The sequence below is a fragment of the Penicillium mononematosum genome, assembly GCF_028829835.1.
Source record: "Penicillium mononematosum strain IBT 11891 chromosome Unknown utg000005l:1.0-9366267.0:1.0-9372171.0, whole genome shotgun sequence".
Lineage (NCBI taxonomy): Eukaryota > Fungi > Ascomycota > Eurotiomycetes > Eurotiales > Aspergillaceae > Penicillium > Penicillium mononematosum.
The window spans coordinates 8,251,253-8,270,610 of NW_026643275.1; the positions used below are offsets into that span (position 1 = coordinate 8,251,253).

Sequence of the window (19,358 nt, forward strand, 5' to 3'; positions counted from 1 at the left end):
TATACCAAAACTGAGCGCCCGGGGCCGACAACCACAGATGTAAGCGACCTTGTCGGTCGACCTACAAGCCTACAAGCACAATATGAATGCAGGCCTGGGTCATTTCTACGAAACTATTCATTCGAGCCAGGCCTTCAGAATGTCCTGGACTGCATTCCACAACCACTCATCCCTCAGCTTTGCTGAATGATCAAACCCATGCTCCCCGTCCCGTACGATGAGTTTGAAGTTCAGTTCAGGATCAGTCTCAGCAAGCTTTCTCGCCAGCCCATAGCTTTGTTCTACCGGCGCCACAGTATCATCCTTTGCATGTAGCACGAGAACTCCGCCTCTTGGAAAGCGAGCGCCCTGGTCCAGCTTCTTGAGGGGGTACGGGGCTATTGTGTTGTCAGGAAAGAAACTGCCCAGTCGTCCAAGTTGGCAGAGCGAGAACATCAATTCCAGCCGTTCATTACCAGCCCCGGATGATACAATCACCGGCTTTTGCGTGAGTGTTTCCTGTCGTTTAACCTCTTCCATGTGGCGCTCAAGGCAGTCTCGGGGGAAGGTCGGCATGTTAAACACCGGTCTTTCTTGCCCGTTGCAAAAGTACGGACTCTTGAAGTCCACCACGGGATACACCGCGTTGATGGCGCGAATCTCGGACGGGTGGTTGAGGCCCATCTGTAAGCTAAGATATCCACCGGCACTATCACCGACGCACATAATCCGGCTCAGGTCTGGTTGGATGGTTCCTTGTGTCTGCTGCTTGAGGAAAGCGGGCAGGGCTTGGTGTATCCACTTCCAGTTGTCCTCAACGTCTTCAAGGATTTCCATAACAGAGGACTCAGGAAGCAGTCGGTAGTCCGGGGACACAATGATGGCTGAGTTCTCTTTGGCCAGCTCAAGATACCAAGGGTTGAAAAAGCCGGGATAGAGGCTGTAACCGCCAACCAGGCCCCCGCCATGATAGCGGAGGAGGACTGGACAAGTGCGCAATTGTTGGGATAACTCATTCAGGCTCTTGGGGTAGAGCAGGTTGACCGTGAGCTCATGATTGTGTACTGTCTTGTAGGTGGCAGTCAGAATGACGAAGTCATCGAAACGTGACATGTCGGTTTCGAGGTCCATGATGTAAGCAAAGTGCCGGTCCACATGTGTTGACCTTGGAAGATTGGCATCACAGCATGGCCCCTGTAGTCTTCTTATAGCTCTTTGTCGGTAAAATTTAGTCAATGGAATCTCTAAGTTTCAGATATCGCATTCTGACCTAAAAAGGAAACTCAGGTGGATCCAAATTGATCTTTAAGCTCGCATCGGTGTGGGTCTTGCATTTCCGAGTGAATTATTTCCGAGTGAATTGACGTCACGAAATGTACTAGTTCACCAGGTACATTATGCCCAGGTGTTCTTCCTGACACAGATCAAAAATGGCAATGACAGAAGCATCCCTAGTACCTATCTTGAGGCGTCTCATTCCTGGCCTGTCGATTTACACTTCGGGCAATTCCAACTTCCAAGATTGCCTTAAGTTTTATAACCATGCCTTGGACGAGCAACCTTTGGTCTGTGTTAAACCTGTAATAGACCAGGAGGTTGCCCAGGTGATTCAATTTTGCAACACAAGTGGTATCCCATTTTGCGTTCGCTCCGGCGGCCATGACTTTTTCGGTCGCTCTTTGATTAAGGGTGGCGTTCTTATCGACATGCGCGCAATCGATTCAATTATAGTTGAACCAGGTCGAGCCAGTGCGCGAGTCGGCGGGGGTGTGATTGCCGGCACCCTGCAAGAAACACTTGGCTCCCAGGGCCTGTTCACCCCGACTGGACAGACAAATACTGTGGGATATGTTTCATGGGCTTGTGGTGGGGGATATGGCTTCTACGTTGGAACCTACGGTTTCGGGGTCGACCAGATCCTCGGGGCTAGGGTGGTCCTGGCAGGGGACAGATTGTTAACACCGATCAAGATCCGGAATTGCTCTGGGCGCTACGAGGCGCCGGCGCAGGCACATTCGGCATTGTGACCGAGCTTCGAGTGAAGGTCTACCCGGCACCCGACTTGTATGCTGGGCTCCTTGCTTTCCCCTTAAGCGATGCTGCGGCTGTTATGGACCGAATCGACAAGCTCTTAGATAAGGACTTCCCCGATGAATTTAGCGGAGACGCTATTGCCGCGCATCCTGAAATGATTCCGATGCCACTATCCGAGCCTTGCTTGGTTCTGTTTTGGTGCTGGACTGTGACCAACGAGGGCCTTGCACCAGCAAAAAGATTCCTCGACCAGATGGTCCAGGTCGGCAAGGTTTTGGGAAATACAGTCACGGAGAGTAAGTACTGCGACATGCATCCAGGCTATGACCAGCCGAACCCGTTCCTGAAAGGCAGATAGTCAAGCTGACTTGCACGCTCGGTCTCCAGCTACCCCAACCGCCTATGGCGCAGGAGATACATCATCACCCACTTTCGTTCGCAGTCGGAACGTTGACCGGATGCAACACAAAGTCGGCGCCATCCTTGCACAGCAGCCTCCTCCCTATCCGATGTCCATAGTCATCTTTCACAATAACCATGGGAAGGGGGTTCGGGATGGAATCGCGGATGAAGTCGGGGCGGCCTTTGCGAATCGATACAAACATGTCATTCTTGGGTTCCATGGTGGCACAAAATCTGGATCTGCTGACGCCCAGGACGTTTCCGACGCGGCCACATGGGTCACAGAACTGAGAGATGCGATTGATAAGGGACGAGCTTGCCTTGCAAGGAGGGTTCCCTAGCTTCTTTCCTCCTGAACAGGTGGATGTAGAACAGTTCTTCGGGGCAGAGGGGGCGGCAAGACTGCGGCGTCTGAAAGCACGGCTGGACCCGGACAATATATTTTGCCATGCACTGCCGGGTCTCGGGCAGGCTAAATAGGGAGAGAGAGCCGAGCGTTTCCTTATCTAAAAGTGGGCAATCTTATAGACGGCCTGAATGGATATAGGATTGCAAATAAAGTTTAGGAGTTCCTCTACTATTGACAATAGTAAGTGGTATCTAGCAAATGCTATAGACTGGGAGCTAGTTCTAGCTTCCCTATCAAAGATGGCTGAAGATCAGGAATCTTAGAACAGGGAAAGCATAGAATCTGATTCTTCATGATCAATTCTATTGTTACTTAGAGTACTCAGATTGTTCTCTCTTTGACAAGTTACAATCCCTACCGTTGCGGGTTCTACCATTGCTTCTACTACGGCCGTTTTGTTTCAAATTGGAATTGGGTTGACAATATCCAGTACTTCGCACAGTGATACAACCTTCCGATACTTCAAATAAGCAATTTATCATTCATCCAATAAACACTAGACGAAAGATGAGGCATACGTGCTATAGCAACCTGGATGGTTTGCTCGGGTTTGATCATAAGGAACAAGCACTTTATAGTGGCGTATAAACAATCCAATTCGACGATACCAAGATTACTTCATTTGTTTTCACCAGCTTCAGATTGGTCCAGGAACTCTTCGACACTGGTGGCGCGCAACCCTTGGAGGACCCCGGTACCCCATTCCAACGCCTTCCCCTTGGGGTTATGATTCGCATTCGTAAATCCCAGAATCCTCATCTGGTGGATGGCTACAAGGGCATCATTCGCCTTCAGTCCTTCATGAATAGCATTGAGAACCTCCACAAAGGTGACCGGGTTAGATTTCCAGGCTGGATCGCGGGTCCTAATCAGCTGGAAAAGGTCTCTGTAGGTCAGAGTCTGCCCAGCCAAGTGCGTAACTGGCGGCAGATCAGCACCGGTGCTGATGCTATCCCGCAACACAGCCAGAACCGCCCGCGCTGCATCTGCAGTAGATGTCAAAGTCACCTTTTGCAGGCCATCGGCATATATGTCGAAAACTTTAGTGCTATGGTTCATCGCCCATGCGAGTCCGATCTCGCGAAGCGGGTTCTTCCCCGTAGGCAGAACATATTCCATGAACCAGCCGTGGCAGATCATCGTCCACTTGATATCATTTTGGGACCGTAGTTTGTTGCGAACAACCTCGTGCGTGGCAGCGCTGAACATCGGCTGATCTGGGAAATCCTCGATGTTGATGTTCCATTCAGAAGGGATGAAGTGTTTGCACTTGCGCGACTGGCGGCATGCTTCGAGGATATTGGAGTGTGCGGAAATGTAGAACTCGTTGGGGCCGCTGAGGGTTGACACAACCGCGTCGCAATCATCGAGGTTTTTCTTCAAATCGTCGACGGAGTAATCGGTGAGGCGAATCTCGGCTTTGAGGTGTTTGAGGCTCGGTTTCACGGTACTAGTGAGAACCACAACTTCGTCCTCTGATTTGCAAAATTCTGTTGCAAGGCAAAGGCCAACTTCGCCAGCACCAATAAGAGCAATCTTCATTGTTGCTGAAACGTATGTAGGAGGGGAAATGGAGGCACGTCAAGTAGTAAGTGAGACGGGAGTTCGTCGAGTTGACTAGAGGAGTCTGGAAAGTAGAATCAGACTTGTGAACTTTGGCAAGCTATATAGGTTAGTGTGGATCTGTTCGGTGTACCTCCGAGCTACTGTAGCCACAGGTCCGTAATATACTGACAAAGGTTCTGTCACAGTGGAGTGTATCATCAGGCCTATCGTACATGTTATTAATATGTGTTTTAGCCTGTAGATGTAGTTTATGTCATAAGGATAACAAATGTTAACTCCTGCATAAGTGAGCAGAAATGGACCAGGGCTCTATTGCAATTGACGTGAGTTGTTGACATTGAATACATAGCAACATGTCCACAGATATTACTGTTGTTGATTTATTTTGTCTTAGCCTTTCCCTAATGACGAACGCCTCGCGATGCAGCCGAAAGAGGAAGGCAGAGTGGGTCAGGGCCGTTTGGCAGAGGGTCCACGGGTGTCGCATTCTAACTAAATGGGTAGGCGCAGTGGGCCTAGCCTGGATCAGTGACCAATTAGGCTGATATTTTGTGAAATTAAGTTTTTAGGTACTTTCCAGAGATCGTATCACGTGAAAATGCAGTATATCGTTGGGTTATAAGGTTATACTAATATATATTTACAGAATCAGCTGTTGGTATCGTCATCCCAGAAGCAGTCGCCATCCCTTGTGTAGCATGTGGTGCAACCAGGAAGATGAACTGCCGTTATCACGCAAAATCCAGAGTTCCTCGAGGAGTTGAACGACGTGGAGATTTACAGGCAGCCGGTTAAGGGAGTACACGGCTCGTAATCTCTGCAAAACCTGATTTCGCAGACAGCAATCCGTCCTTTTCAGCTCTGACCCAGCGGTCAAGAGTGGAAGTGACTGGAAGTTCAAATAGTTCGAGGTCATGGGAATCTCGAGAAGATGATGCACAGTTTCTACAGCATAATTATGGATCAAGCCCTCCAAGCTAAGATCCTTCAAATCCAGATTAGAAAAGTATCCACTGCATCGACAGGTTCGGTAGAGAAATATGAGGCCATGCTTGCGTAAAGCCTCATATAAGTGCTCCAAGGAAGAGTTGGCGGAGCACGCGTTCCACTTCAAGAGCTGCTGTTCCAATATGGCCTCCCGAATGGGATTGCATCGCGGCGAATGCAGGACCTGCCGACAGTGACGACCCACATTCATCAATATAAAGAGAAGTTCTGTGCCATACCCGTACATTGGGTGATGCCAGCGGCCCATTCTTTGAACCGCGATGGACAAGTTCAGTATGTTGAACTCCGGTTCTTCGTTTGGATCCACAAGAAACGCAGTGCACATCTCCCAGTAGAGATACATCCCGAAACACAACCGGGACAGGTCGTCATGCTCAAAAAGATGAGACGAGTGCTGGAGTAATTTGTTGATCAAAATGCGTGCTGCGAATAAGTGTTGCTTTCCAAAATCTGCCATGTCGTCATCGGCTCCGTGCGACAGTGCCAGTAGCATAGCAGTAAGTAGCGATGCTTGTGGTGCAGTCTTTGGCCCGTCTATTTCCTTCCGGAAGGATGCTAGGGCTTTACCTCTCTCCTCAAGGGCAATTACGGATGCCTGTGCAGAAAAGTATTGTTCATGACAGGCGCTGATTGACTGGATTATATGCATCAACGCGCATGATTTTGTAATATAGCCCAATATGGGAAATGAATAGGGGTTGTCATCCGGGTCAAGCACCAGTATCTGGCTCACTCTTTCGAGCCAATATTGGAGGAGCCGTCGATTGATGATAGCGTCCATCGGTGACGAGACCCAGTATGTCTCGTATTGCCACGGCGTCAGGCGGGGGGTCGAGGAGCAAATCAGACCCTGCCGTCGGCAACGGAGGCATACTGGGAAGGTCTCATCACATTTCACTCGCTTTGTTTTGCATTGTCGACAACCGAGTTTGCTCTTCGCTCTCCGCCTCAAATTGGGCAGCTCCTGGTGTGTCCTCCGTGCTTCATGTTCTGGCATGCAGTTGACTGGCTGAAAACGCACACGGAAAGAAGACATTCTTGTGTCCGCTGAAGTATATTGAAACCCGACCGCCGACTTCTCACACCCGCGATGGAAAGTGACCCGGACAAGTCGGTTAATCACGGCGACTCGCCTGTGGAGCAGAATTCTGCCGCTGGATATCTTCCAAGGTTAATTTATGCTTAGTAAGATGTCTTGCATTGCCCAAAAAGGCAGGTCAAGTGGGTCATGGGAGAAAGATTAAGGCGAACGACATCGAGCATTAAAGTGCTGCCATAAAGATTGATTGGGACCAAGCGAACACAAGCATTTGACACTGGAAACGTCAAAAGCAATTCTAGGAGCTGTGTATCCCCTGGGGATTACTCTCTATAGCTCTTGGGACTATTTCCCATTTTTGGGAAACTAAAATTCCTAGGATCTTCACCCTCAGTTCCTAGATGAACGTGAAATTGGCTTTGAGAACACATTGGATCTATGTAAACTGTCTACAATGTTTTTCTTCCAAGATTGCCACCTCGGGAGGGGAAGGGTCAGGGTGACAACAACTGTGAACTGTATAATGCCAACCTTGGAATATTTAACCCATTGTGGACTTAATAAGCTTGTAATTGTTAGTATAACTACTATGTAACTATACAGTCATGGGGTATGCTTAGCATTCCCCTCGGCATCTGATGCTCTGATCAACATAACGGAAAATTATATCCACCATCTTTGGCTTCGTAAATACGCATGGTCGGCAGTAAGTTGCACATCAACTAGCCTTTATATCATTTCCCATTTGCTATTATTACACTGTCCAGGCCGAAAGATCATTAATCAGTAAAAAGCATTATAAGTAGGGAAGTGATCCGCGTACCCACACCTCGGTTTCACGTCGAGTCTTCTTTTGTTGGCAAGTTGACCCCTCTTCCCATGTATTTCAAAATTTGAAAATGGATATAAAATTCATCCAGAGTGCGAGGGGTGACAGATGTACTTTTCATTCTTTTGCCCATAATCCTTCACCATTGTTACCTTAGGATGGCTACCGCAATGCGTAACCCAAAGGACTCAATGACGTCCACCTGGCGTTCATGGGATCGCTCACAGTGGAATGCCGGTCACTGGCTTCTGGAGGTCCTAAACGTGCACCACCTTGAACTTGATCAAGAAGTCCCGGTTCATCAGAAGACGGAAAAGGTCCCTTATGCACCAGAGCTGCAGTTTCATCGCTGGGTCCTTATCCACGCTAGTCTCCCACTCCTCCTTCATCAACTCTATATCAAATACTTCGGTCACCCTTCAGCCTTGCTGGCGTTTGTTTTCTACAGCCTAGCCTTGGAATTCATTGCCGTGCACGAAACACACGTCCTCCGCCGCGTCGGCCACAATATCGGCTTCTTCGACGGGGACAAGCATGCTCGCGACGGTGTACCCGACGTGGGTGTCGGGAAGACCGTGAAGTCTCTCCTGTCCGTTATCGCATTCCGTCCGATGTTGGCCGTCTTCCTCGCCTATCGCGTCGACGAAGGCCCATCATCCATCCGATGGGGATGGCTCATCTTCGAGACCGGCGTGTATGCTCTCGTGCTCGACTTCTGGTATTATATCTTTCACCGCTCCGCGCACGAGACCGAACACCTCTGGAGATTCCACCGCACCCACCACCTGACCAAACACCCTAATCCTCTCTTAACTGCGTATGCGGACACGGTGCAAGAGTTTATTGACATCGTCGGCACGCCTCTCGTCACGTACGGCACAATGAAGCTGATGGGGTTTCCCCTAGGCTTCTATGAGTTGTGGATATGCCAGCAATACGTGGTGTTCACGGAGGTTTTGGGCCACAGCGGCTTGCGTATGCTCGCCACGGCGGTGAATCCCTGGACGTGGCTGCTAAGGTTGTGCGATATGGAGCTTGTTATTGAGGATCATGATCTTCATCATCGCAAGGGCTGGAGGAACAGTCATAATTACGGTAAACAAACCCGGGTGTGGGATCGGCTGTTCAACACGTCTATTCCTCGTGTGGAGGGGCACCGGGACAATATTGACTATGTCAACACGGCGAAAATTCCTTTGCTGTAATATCCAGGACTACCCCCTTTAAGCGCGGATGTTGCTCGATTGGGTTTCTTCATCGAGATATTCAAGGCAATCCCCGTTCTGCTATCGGCGAGGACCCTGGAAGGCAAGGGTGGATATAAAAAGAAACGGAGTAATTCACAATAAAGATATGAATTGAATGTCTGGATTTTTCATTATTCATAGGAAGAGTCCCGAGAGCGTAGCCGGAGAGGTTCAGTCAGGCAGTCCGTTCATAGTGAAAAGGCAGCTCCGCAGATGCTGCCGTACCAGTCTTGCATTCCACAGCTGGAAGACTAGATGTGACTGACTATATCATGGCTAGCAGCAAGTTGTATTTTCATACGTCCATTGCATGGATCTCTATAGCGCAGGTTTCAGCCCTATGTACAGTGATTTCGCCTCCGCTTTCAGCAAACCGTCTTGGTCCAGAAGCTGTGCCTCAAGGAACCACTTCCTACCTTCCTTCCGCCTCACCCACGTTTTAATGACAACCGCACTCGGAGTACGCACAGGGGAGCGGTATGACACTTCAAGACTCGCTGTCAATAGATGCCCGCCTTCTTCTGAGACGAAGACCCGGTAGGACTCGGCACAGAGACCTAATGTCTCATCAAACAGAGCTGCCAGCACTCCTCCGTGTGCGGTATCGATGTAACCGTTCACCCCGGACTCAATTTGGCAAAATGTAATGAAAAATGGATTTTCTGCGCTTTGTGACAGCTCTGTGCCGTCTCCGTCTGTCGGTGGGCTATGCAGGGAACCTGGCCTTTGCATGAAAGCCAGAGCCCTTGGGATGGTGTCGTGCGACTTGATTGCTCTGTTGAAGAACTTGTCGGATAAGTCACCCTTGTCGTATCTTGAGACGAAGGGAACGGGCTGGTAGAGACTCGTGTTGTCCATGTAGGGACGGGCGAAAGGCATGTTGGCGAAGAAATCGACATCTTCCTGGGAGACTTGGAGCTTGGTGATCAGCTCTTTATAGGCGTGATTATACATGGCAGTTTGAAAAGATTGATAAGGTAGAATGATTGAGATTGGTCGCAAATTAGTAAATATATATTTGCTTTATGACTCCTTGCCGAACAACCGCGGCTCCGGCTCCTGCGGGGGGGGGAGCTCTCAGCCCTGGTGATCATGTCTGACAGACCCTATGCGATGTGCGTCTGCATAGCATTCTATAATGTTCGTTTCAACAGGCCCACTGGCATACTATTAATATCTCCCTCAGGGAGATATTGGAGATATTACGATCCATCTGCTTTGCGAAGCCGCGCACCTTCGGGTGTTCGGGACTATTACCTGCACTAAAGACTACCTAGGTAGAGACCCCTCTTCTAGAACGACTACCTATTAAATAGGTCGCTACGAGGCCTATATTAAACACCGGATAGTGGAGTTTAGCTATTTATAACCCAGAGAGAGCAAACACTCTATATGGCTCTGCATATACGGCTTCTCTTTTCCTTCCCTTTGGAAACATCAAAGCAGTTCTCAATTCAACACCCATCCACCCTTCAGCATCATGCGGTCGGTTGTCAGGGGCCAAGTAATTTGTATCCAAGGACACCAAGCCCCCCGTGCGCCCGCCGCCAATCATGGACCGCAGTGGAGGAGACAACCTCAGACTGGTCAGGACTACGTCGCTGCCTGTTCCTGAGACCGCATGACTCTTTTCCAGTGAGAACGGCAAACAGCTTGGTTATCGCTGACTGCCTCGATGGCAATGACTGTCGCTTTTGCATCAGTGGCGCTGAGTGACGGCTGAACAACCGAGAATATCGAAATGCTATATACCGGAAAGGAAATAAACATACAAGCAATGGATTTTCAAAATAAAATGTATGGAACAAGAACCTATGTACACCGGAAATCCCACGGCCTGACACGCCACCACGCTACCGAGAGTTATTAAACACATACGCATGTAGTCCTGAGCCGATAAGAAATAAACAATTACTGAGTCCGTCGGGCCATGAAGTAGGTCAGAAGGTTAAGGGATCCCTCACGAGGAGGCTGGGTGACTTTTTGTACTCGCTCGGATCCAAAGGTGATGTTCAAGAACGTGCAGAGCTCAGTGGCATTCTTTCTGACACCGGGGCGCGGGTGCCCGAGTTGTTGCATCACCACAGCACCGATGCGAGCCAGAAGCTCATCGTCGATGTCGATACCGGGACGCGATAGTGACTGCTGGATAGTACTCAAGCCCATGATGGTGGACCGGTACGTCTCGTCATTTTCTGCGTCAGCTCCGAGATCCAGTCCCTGCAGGACACCGATTATCGCCGTCTGAGGCAGGGTCAAAAACACCAGTTTGTCTGCGACTTCCTCTAGGCAAGTGACAAAGTGGGAAGTGGATTCGTAGTGGCGGCGGACCCGGATAATAGCTGCCATGGCACGAGTGTCATAGGGGTGGAAATGCTCGCGGGTTCGTAGAAGCATGGAACGGATAGTGGCCAAAACCTGTGTTTTCACGTCATGATCCTTGCGGTTGGAAGGGATCGCTTCCAGTTCCGCAAATAGAGCTTCCAGCAATGTATTGTAGTCCTGGTTTTGAGACACAATCTCGTCGCCGTGGTATTGGATAAGTCCCTGTAGCTTCCTATATCCCGATGGCTCCATGGTCCTCGAAACAATACGAGCGAGGCCTTTGCGGATCATTTCCTTGGCATTCACCGGGTCCTTCGAACGCGGGCTAGGGCTGCGGTGACGATCAGCCCACTTTCGAGTGCGTCGTGTGGAATCATCAGACATTGTTGATTGAGACAACGTCGACTGGGAGAGCGATTGAGGTATTGACTCAAACGATCTCTGTCTCGCTTCTGGCGAACGCGGTGTAGCTTCGTTTGCCGTCACTTCTTCGAGGGCACTCGGCTTAGCTGCAGACCGGGGGGCGGGGGCAAGTCTACAGTCTTGGTCAGGCGAGGAGTCGCATTCTCATTATTGCCATCCGCCCCGTTCGTCCCCGCATGAGGCTCTTGGGGAAGCACGACATCAATATCCATGATATTAGAAGCCGCTGGCTGAACACGGCCCCTCGTCGGTGATGGACTTGGCTGAAGCGGTGCTCGGCGTGTTGGAGATGGAGTCCGAACTTCAAAGTTCAGGCCAGATTCCTGCATAGGTGCCAAATCTGGTGTAGGCTTCCTAGTCGAAGCGACCACCGGCGCAGAGATATCCTCGGGGATGGGTTGAGTCTCTGCTTGGCCATGTTCGGGTTGATCAGAGCGACTAGGCGACGGCTTTGAAGGGGTGGGATTACCCGCAGAGGCGGCGTACCCAAGAGTCTCATTTTTGTCTCCAGTGGGCGTGGTAGGATCTTCGTAGATCACCATTGACTCCGGCCGGGGTTTGACAGCAGATACAGGACCAGAACCAAATTCTAGATCTGGATGCTGGCGAACAGGAGACACAGGCGCCGGGGAAACTGCAAGATCTGGTTCAGGGATAGAGGGTGAAGGTGCAGTAATAACAGGTTCTTCCAGCATCATTGGTTCTGATTCTTCGAGAGGAACTGAATCGGCATGAGGCCCATGCGGTGCTGAGTACAGAAGAGGCTGTGATGCATTAAGGGGAGGACTTTCCAACTCGGTTGAGGGAGGGGATTGTTGGTCCTCCGATGCACTGAGGTAATTTCCGTGACGGGGGGGTCCTCGCAGATGGCTGATTGGCCAGGCTTTCGTTCGAGTCACTACGAGCACGGCTCGCGGCGGCCATAAGATCGTTATGAGACTTGGACTTGGACAAATCAAGTTTCTTCGGCCTGCCCTTTGCGGTAGCAGCTTGTGCCGGTTCACGCGGGCGGGTTCGAGGTGCCGTTAGAGGCGCTTGTGACGTAGGTGTTGATGGTTTGGATCTCGCAGCCCTGGGGGAAGTGGTCGCTTGTCGGGTAGATTGGGTAGTACTAGACTGGGCTCGTGACTCAGGGCGAAGAGCATAGGGGTCTGCCGTTGCAGGACGACTAATTTCCGCCCGTCGGGGCTTCATGCCGGGTCTCATAGGCGCAGAAGATAGAGATGAGAGGGGGGCGCCAGTGGGTACACTCCGAGTGGACTTGGAGGAAGGAGCAGGTTGCTTCGCCTCAGCAAAGGTTGGCTGAGCCGATTCGGGTCGAGAAGGCATCTGGGCCCTCTTTCGAGCAGCAATAGCTTCTTGTAAAGCGGAGCGACTCTTGGCGGGGCTCTTTGCAGGCAATGCAGGTGCACCTTTTGACGGGGGGTTGGGGTTTGATGAATCCTTTTCCAGCAAGTTCCGCGACTTGGGGTCGAGCGTGTCTGCTATCACATTGGCTCGCTCCGGCCACACACCGTAGAACGTCCAGAAGGTGCTCCGGGATGCTTCGCGCACACCAGGGTTCGCATCCCCCAATCCTTTCGTGATCGACTTCTCGATGAGATCAAGACCTCCATTATGTTCAACTGCGCTTTTATGATGAGCCTGGCGGATGATCAAAGCTTTTAGCCACCCTGTGGCGAACAGACGCACTCCAACATTTTTATCATGGACCGCGAAAGAGACATGCTGCAGGATGCGAATGCTAAATGAAACATTTTGAATGACGACGTCGACAGTGGCATTTCCGTGTTGAGCGGCGATCTTTTTCAACGAGGAGCAAAGCTTCAACAGGTTCTGCATGATAATCTCGACCATTGAATCAATTCTAGGGCCACATGTTCGGGCAATATCTTGGACCAAAAGACAGGCGTTGGTAGACATTGTGGTTCGTAGAGAGTTCAGAACCTTCAAGATGCCGTCAAGGAGTGTCTTTACTGCATTGATATAGGTCTGCGAGAAGTCGTGTGGCGCGTTGCCTCGAGTCAGTCTGCGGAACAGAATTACATTCTTTTCACGCTTTAACCAATTCTCCTCGGATTCTTTCCCTTCGAACCAGGGCAGCATATCGCGCACAAGGTCATCGACGTCCCTCGCCGAAGCAATATCGAACGGTTCCAGGCCATCTTCGTCTGGCAACGATTGCTGGGATGCTGGTGTCGGAGCCGGTGTGCGTGGTCGGTTGACAATCGGTGGCTCTGCAGGTGCGGGAGGAGGCTGTCGGCCGCTCACGATGAGCTCCAGAAGCTGGGCGGCTCTTTGCAGGCTCCATCTCTGCAATCAAGTTAGAACCAGCGCAAAACTTAAAGTATACAAATAGAATAAAAGTACTAACCATCGTCAGTCTGTTCCATGGCATGCGAACGCGACGACATCACCGAAATCGAGCGTTCAGCTCGGGAGATTGGACGGGTAGAGGATGCAGTCTCGGGTTCAACAGACCCTAAGCCAATGCCCGAAAGGATAGCATTCGCGATAGATTTCCTCACACTGCGTGCCGCCATTTGCTTCTGCAGGTCAGACTTCGCTCTTGCGGGGCCGTTTCTGAGTTTGGTCAGAAGGCATTCAATGAATGTAATAGTTGGGGAGTAGCTTCACTCACCGGAACAGATCGATCACGACCAACTTCGCCGTGTCTCTAACAGCGCTGTCGGCGTCCTCTAAGCACGAAACCAGGGAAGGAACATATTGGCGGAATAACAAACCGTGGTTCTTCGTCATCTGCAGGTCGAGATTAGCAGCTAAGACAAACAAGCCTTGCAGGATGCATAAACCTACATTTGCCAACCAAAGCATGCTCATTTCTTTCGCCCGATGATTTTTCCCAACCAGGGCAACTTCCAGAACATGATATTCGACTTCGTTGCCTGCAAATGGCCACAGTTCGGTGAAAATGGATGCCGCCTGAGCTCTTATACGTTCTTTGGGGTCATTCAGTCGCTCTAGAAGAATAGGGTACAAGCTATGGGCCTGGTGGACAATCCATTGTTGTTGTTCTTGGATTGCAAGGCGCTTCAGGAGGTGGCCAAGTGTGGAGAACCCCGCCCCGAGAACAGAGTAGTGTTGGGAGCCGACGGCGAGGCGCAATGTTTCGAAAATGGGGCGAATTGCTCCTTCTGGAACATTTTTCTGTTTGATATCGGACTTCACACTAGAAAGGTAGGCGATCTTTGAATCAACAGACAGGTTGGGGTTCTTAAAAGCCGCCTGAAGTTCTGCTGCCTTCGCCTCCATTCTCAACACCGAGCGATGGATCTCAACTCGGGTCAGACACCGAAGGGAATGGACAGAAGAATGCGTGTGTATGTAGTGGACGATCCAGGGGGCTCAAAATGCGGCACGGCCAATATCGGATAGGAGGACGGACTCGGGTCTCGATTTGTCACTAGCCATGACAGAAGTTAGCAGCAGATTCTGCCAGCGCAAGAGAGTAGTGGTTATAAAAGGCAGAGTGATTGCGATTGCGATAAAGAAAAAGATAGCATGGACGCGTGTGTGGGCAGTGAGAGCATCGGATGATTATGGGATGGGATCGTCGCAAAAGGGCAGCATATCGGGTATAGACGAATCGCGAGGAGCACAAGGGTTCGGAAGAGGAGAGGGTAACAACTTGGAACATACAGAATCCGACGAAATAGCGACAAAGACGAATGTGAGGAAGAGCGCAAAGTGACCTCGATATGGTGGGGATGTTGAAAAGCGGACGGAGGGAAAACAAGGATAAGCGCGTGACGATAAGCGCGAGGGATATAGAGGGATATTAAAAGGGGTTGCCCTTAGGTCCTTAGGTCCTTTTTGATTGGAAATCGCTGTTTCCTAAAAGCCATCTAACCTAGGTATGTTTACACCTCTCTACTCCTATCTTACATGGCAAGGTTGTGCCCAAAAGGATGTTAACAGCCCAACACTGTGGTTTGTTTATTAATTTGGGATCACTCGTCGCATGGGCAACCCAACAGCGTCATGTTTACAACATCTCAATGTCAATATTTAGATGGAAAATTTTCAGAATAGTGTTTGTTGTGTATGTTAACTCCGTATTTGCCTATTGTGTTGCCCAAAAAAAAATCGTAGCAAAATGGGAAATAAAGCCATAGTAAAAGACTGGGAGCTGTTTACTACAAAGGATGTCTAACACGCGTTAAAATATCAATATAAGACCCAACTGACATGCAGTCAATGACATCTTACTCCATACATATCTTTCACTCCAATCAATATGAATCAAAGCGTCCTAGCACCCCACGAGATCGCCAAAGTGGAGCATGGCGCCTGTTCAGGACCACCAGCGCTGACACAGTGTGTATATGAGGGGTCCACGGGTGCTATAGAGTAGATTGGAGCTTTCGAGTTTATATCTGTGGATGACAGCCTTTATAGGAGTTCATATTGTTTTATATATGCGATATATTTGGTATCCATGGATACCTACATGAATATATATGTAACTAGGAACTCATACGTATGTTATTTAGCCCCAGGATGAATGCCTACCTACATGTACTTACCTACCTGGGTATCTAGGTACCGACCTAGTCAGCGTAACGTTGGCTCTTACCGAGAACCCCCCGCCCTCACCAAGCATTCCATACACCTCAGACCAATATAGACAGTTAAAGGACTTGAACCAAAAGACCATTCCCAATTGATGTCAACCAAACCAAATACACTATGACGAGCTCCGCCCCCGCACCTCATCCCTCCGCAATCCCGAAAGGCAACACCCAGGAGCAAGAGCCGCAGGCCTCGAGCAGCAAAGAAAAGCAAACAGACGTAACATCCAATCTCACCCCACAAATGCCCCGGCCAAAGCTCCGCCTTCATGTGGAAGACCTACGCCATCCAGCCTCAAGCGCCTTCCTCGCCTTCATTCCAGACGTCGCAGCAACACTCGACAGAGCCCTAGCGAACATCATCAAATACCTATATACTTCACCCCCAAAGTCCAAGAACCCGCACCAGCCCACCTTCACGCCCAGCATCCCACCAACAAGATCCGTAACAGTCTTCCTCCGCGATTACAGCGGCGTAGCCTACACGACAGGCACAGAGCTTGACGATGCGCACAAGGAAATCCACGTCTCGCTCCCGTACATCCAGCATTGTACATCCGGCCCATCTGCCAAAGATGACCCGCTCCACGAGCTAGTCGGGGTCTTGACCCACGAGCTCGTGCATTGCTATCAGCACACCGCGCCGCCTAGCTCCCATGAAAACAGTGACGGGGACATCCCCCGTCCGCCAGGCGGACTAATCGAGGGCATAGCCGATTTCGTGCGGCTTAAGGCTGGCCTGGAACCGCCGCACTGGAAGCGTCCTCTATCTGCTGCGGAACGGCCGCCAAAGTGGGATATGGGGTATCAGCATACGGCGTATTTTCTGGCGTGGCTTGAAGATGTTAGGGTTGGGAGGGGCGCTGTGGGGATGTTGAATGATCGGCTTTTGAGAGTTGGGTATGTTGGTGAAGGGGAGGGCGAGGACGCGGACAAACAGGGTACCGGGTTCTGGAAGGGTCTTTTCGGGGTTAGGGTTGGGGAGCTGTGGGAAGAGTATGGGCGGTATCTGGATAATCCTACAGAGGTGGGTGTCGGAAGGAGCAGTGGGAACTGGGAGGATGAGATTCTTAACCCTGAGTTATGGGATGGACGTAACGTCCAGATGAATAAGATCGGTAGTTCCAGTCGATGGTCAACTAGAGATATACAACTAGCAAGATCGAAAGACTAGAGCTTCCATTAACATTCATTTTGTATGCATTCAATAGATGTCTGTGAGCGGCTCTATATTTGGATGGCAGGGCCAAAACGAAGGCCATGGCATGCCTAGTTTTGCCCGATGTCTAACTGGAGAAGAGTAGAACAGAGGGAAAGAAAACAATAAGGGAAATTTCGAAAAAGACACCAGATGAATCGAAGGGATTGGAATACCCATAATGTACAGGATCCAGTCATGCAGAAGACAGGATAGATGACTCTTTTTACCGCCGGCCAGCTTCCCATGCGAAAGAATAGCACACCGGAAAAAGAAAAGCGAGATGACAAAAAAAAAGGGACATGAAATAATATGTTACTGTGCCTTGAACCAAGGCATCCCATTGCACCAAATACCTTAAACAATGACCTCGCCCAGGTCAACGTGGACCGGCTTCCACGGCAAAGCGGATGGCTCCTCCATTGAACTGGGGACGCGCACGGAAAGCGGGCTGTAGAGGTACCAACCCTTGAGCGCAGCAACAGCAGCACGCTCGCGGGCCTCCATCAGACTGGCGCCAGCGCCCTCCCCAAGTTTGTCCTGGCCAGAGAAGATACCGACCACAAAGACGGGGTGTCTGCTCTTACGACCTGTCTCACTAATGACCTTAGCGACTGGACGCTCGAAGCTCTCGCGAGCGCACAACCGTGTCAGGTCACGGGCTGGCGCCTGGAAGTTGAACAATTCTGAGATGTTGAGGTGTCGTGAAAGGAAGTGTTGCTCGAAGAATCGCTTGGCAGCGGCGCGGCCAGCGTGCAGGTAGATGGCGCCCATAACAGCTCGGACGAACTCAGCGCTCGCTTGCTCTGTGGTGACACCTGCTGGAGAGTGCTTGGCCCCCCTTGAGCGGGTCACCGAATTCATCATCATAGAAAATCTTAGAAGTGACCGTTTTCCTCCAGTTCTTCTGCGCTTCATATGGGCGTGCTGTCGGGTGGGTCGGGCCTGAGGGAAGCTCGGTGCCAGGCTCGAGCCTCTGGAACTGCAACAGACCGGGATCGACCTCTCCACCGGGCAACGCAGCCAGGTCAACACCCCATTCTCGTGCCATCGCAGCAAGGGTCTTAGGCCCAACGTATGCATACATCGCGGCAAAGATCACGGTCAAGGGCAGGCGAGGGTAGGTGCAAATAAGGTGCTCGGTTGCGTAGTAGGAAAGGAGGTCGTGACCGAGTGTGGCCAGCGAGGCATTGTTGAAATTCGGGTTCGGATCTGCTGATGTATCGACTAGTGTCCGTGCAAGTGTCTCGATAGGTAATCTGGAGGGTAGGTAGAGTCGAGCGTGGAGAGCGGCAAGTTTTGCAGATTGTCGAGCTGCTTCGACTGGGGGGAGAGGGATATTGGAGCTGCGAGTGGCGGGTGTGGGAGTCCTTGACAATTTGAGCCAATTGCTCATCCAAAGGTGATGATTCCTCAAAAATCGCTGTGGTCTGGTCATCACGGGTTTGGACCGGGGGAGCGGTCGATTGGTACCGTTGCCCGTAGATGTGTTGGTGCAGACGGTTAACAGTCCGAGCCCGCGGCGAAAGGACTGAACTGCTCCATCTTTGGAGTTGCAGTCTCTTCATTTGGGCGATTGTGGTATTCGGAGGGCCGTAAAAGAAATTATACAATGGACTGGAGGGAGAATCGCGACGCAATCAATTAGCATACCATCAACGAGAGAGAAGAGAAATTGTCGCGGCAGTCACGGGATGGCCAAGTCGTGTGAGGTCGCGCTAAACCCAATATAGGGTTAGCGGCTTGGCATTAGACCTGCGACCACGGCCCTTTCGGCTTCCACCTTCGAGAACTACCAGCCGTACGCTCGCTGTATTTTTCAAACAAACCCTTCAATTGCATCTTCGTCACAATGGGTGGAGGTGGAAAGATCCCGTATGCGCCCGTCCTTTTGATAACCCCACCAAGCGCTAATGGATCCGATCTGGCAGGTACCCCAAGGAAGTCTGGTCCCCCTCTGGTGGTTGGTACGCCCAGCCAGCTAACTGGAGGGCCAACACTGCAATCATGGGCGCCTTTGTGATTGGTGTCGCTGCTGTCGCCTTCAGCATCAGCGCTGATCGGGAATATCGCGACAAGATGCCCGAGCCCGGCCGTTTCTTCCCCAGCCGATAGTCCGTCACCCGAACCCCATGTCACTCGGTATATCTTATGCTGACCTTTACGTTTCTCCATTTATAGCTGGAGCAGGCAAATTCGGGAACACGAGCAGCAACAAGCCGCGAAGAACGATTCATAAAGAAGGTCCGGTTGTAGGCGGATTTTCAGCAGGACAGAACCTTTTCTTTTTGTTTTTCCTACTATTTG

The 19,358-nt window shown here is 50.8% G+C and overlaps 12 protein-coding genes across 12 annotated transcripts; 4 read left to right on the plus strand and 8 right to left on the minus strand.

Annotated features, from left to right (window-relative positions):
• Positions 1-117: 117 nt before the first annotated feature.
• N7519_011343 (uncharacterized protein) lies at positions 118-1,110 on the minus strand (the record flags this gene model as incomplete). Its single annotated transcript, XM_057298116.1, has 1 exon — positions 118-1,110. The coding sequence occupies one exon, from the start codon at positions 1,108-1,110 to the stop codon at positions 118-120; it is 993 nt and encodes a 330-aa protein (XP_057145998.1).
• A 299-nt stretch (positions 1,111-1,409) lies between these two features.
• N7519_011344 (FAD-binding oxidoreductase) lies at positions 1,410-2,895 on the plus strand (the record flags this gene model as incomplete). The annotated part of the gene is made up of 4 exons (XM_057298117.1): positions 1,410-1,910; positions 1,931-2,309; positions 2,401-2,747; positions 2,776-2,895. 4 exons carry the CDS (start codon positions 1,410-1,412, stop codon positions 2,893-2,895), a joined length of 1,347 nt encoding a protein of 448 aa, XP_057145999.1.
• Positions 2,896-3,442: 547 nt separating this feature from the next.
• N7519_011345 (uncharacterized protein) lies at positions 3,443-4,366 on the minus strand (the record flags this gene model as incomplete). The annotated part of the gene is made up of 1 exon (XM_057298118.1): positions 3,443-4,366. The coding sequence occupies one exon, from the start codon at positions 4,364-4,366 to the stop codon at positions 3,443-3,445; it is 924 nt and encodes a 307-aa protein (XP_057146000.1).
• A 688-nt stretch (positions 4,367-5,054) lies between these two features.
• N7519_011346 (Zn(II)2Cys6 transcription factor) lies at positions 5,055-6,434 on the minus strand (the record flags this gene model as incomplete). Its single annotated transcript, XM_057298119.1, has 1 exon — positions 5,055-6,434. One exon carries the CDS (start codon positions 6,432-6,434, stop codon positions 5,055-5,057), a length of 1,380 nt encoding a protein of 459 aa, XP_057146001.1.
• Positions 6,435-7,424: 990 nt separating this feature from the next.
• Positions 7,425-8,471, plus strand: N7519_011347 (sterol desaturase family protein; the record flags this gene model as incomplete). Its single annotated transcript, XM_057298120.1, has 1 exon — positions 7,425-8,471. One exon carries the CDS (start codon positions 7,425-7,427, stop codon positions 8,469-8,471), a length of 1,047 nt encoding a protein of 348 aa, XP_057146002.1.
• Positions 8,472-8,831: 360 nt separating this feature from the next.
• Positions 8,832-9,467, minus strand: N7519_011348 (PaaI family thioesterase; the record flags this gene model as incomplete). The annotated part of the gene is made up of 1 exon (XM_057298121.1): positions 8,832-9,467. The coding sequence occupies one exon, from the start codon at positions 9,465-9,467 to the stop codon at positions 8,832-8,834; it is 636 nt and encodes a 211-aa protein (XP_057146003.1).
• Positions 9,468-10,424: 957 nt separating this feature from the next.
• On the minus strand, positions 10,425-11,222 carry N7519_011349 (uncharacterized protein; the record flags this gene model as incomplete). The annotated part of the gene is made up of 1 exon (XM_057298122.1): positions 10,425-11,222. One exon carries the CDS (start codon positions 11,220-11,222, stop codon positions 10,425-10,427), a length of 798 nt encoding a protein of 265 aa, XP_057146004.1.
• A 98-nt stretch (positions 11,223-11,320) lies between these two features.
• On the minus strand, positions 11,321-11,959 carry N7519_011350 (uncharacterized protein; the record flags this gene model as incomplete). The annotated part of the gene is made up of 1 exon (XM_057298123.1): positions 11,321-11,959. One exon carries the CDS (start codon positions 11,957-11,959, stop codon positions 11,321-11,323), a length of 639 nt encoding a protein of 212 aa, XP_057146005.1.
• A 76-nt stretch (positions 11,960-12,035) lies between these two features.
• On the minus strand, positions 12,036-14,534 carry N7519_011351 (CLASP family protein; the record flags this gene model as incomplete). Its single annotated transcript, XM_057298124.1, has 3 exons — positions 12,036-13,572; positions 13,743-13,844; positions 13,903-14,534. 3 exons carry the CDS (start codon positions 14,532-14,534, stop codon positions 12,036-12,038), a joined length of 2,271 nt encoding a protein of 756 aa, XP_057146006.1.
• Positions 14,535-15,971: 1,437 nt separating this feature from the next.
• On the plus strand, positions 15,972-17,027 carry N7519_011352 (basic secretory family protein; the record flags this gene model as incomplete). The annotated part of the gene is made up of 1 exon (XM_057298125.1): positions 15,972-17,027. The coding sequence occupies one exon, from the start codon at positions 15,972-15,974 to the stop codon at positions 17,025-17,027; it is 1,056 nt and encodes a 351-aa protein (XP_057146007.1).
• Positions 17,028-17,408: 381 nt separating this feature from the next.
• N7519_011353 (mitochondrial 54S ribosomal protein mL44) lies at positions 17,409-18,619 on the minus strand (the record flags this gene model as incomplete). The annotated part of the gene is made up of 3 exons (XM_057298126.1): positions 17,409-17,857; positions 17,907-18,421; positions 18,525-18,619. The coding sequence occupies 3 exons, from the start codon at positions 18,617-18,619 to the stop codon at positions 17,409-17,411; spliced, it is 1,059 nt and encodes a 352-aa protein (XP_057146008.1).
• Positions 18,620-18,903: 284 nt separating this feature from the next.
• N7519_011354 (uncharacterized protein) lies at positions 18,904-19,290 on the plus strand (the record flags this gene model as incomplete). Its single annotated transcript, XM_057298127.1, has 3 exons — positions 18,904-18,926; positions 18,983-19,165; positions 19,233-19,290. 3 exons carry the CDS (start codon positions 18,904-18,906, stop codon positions 19,288-19,290), a joined length of 264 nt encoding a protein of 87 aa, XP_057146009.1.
• Between the last annotated feature and the right edge of the window lie 68 nt (positions 19,291-19,358).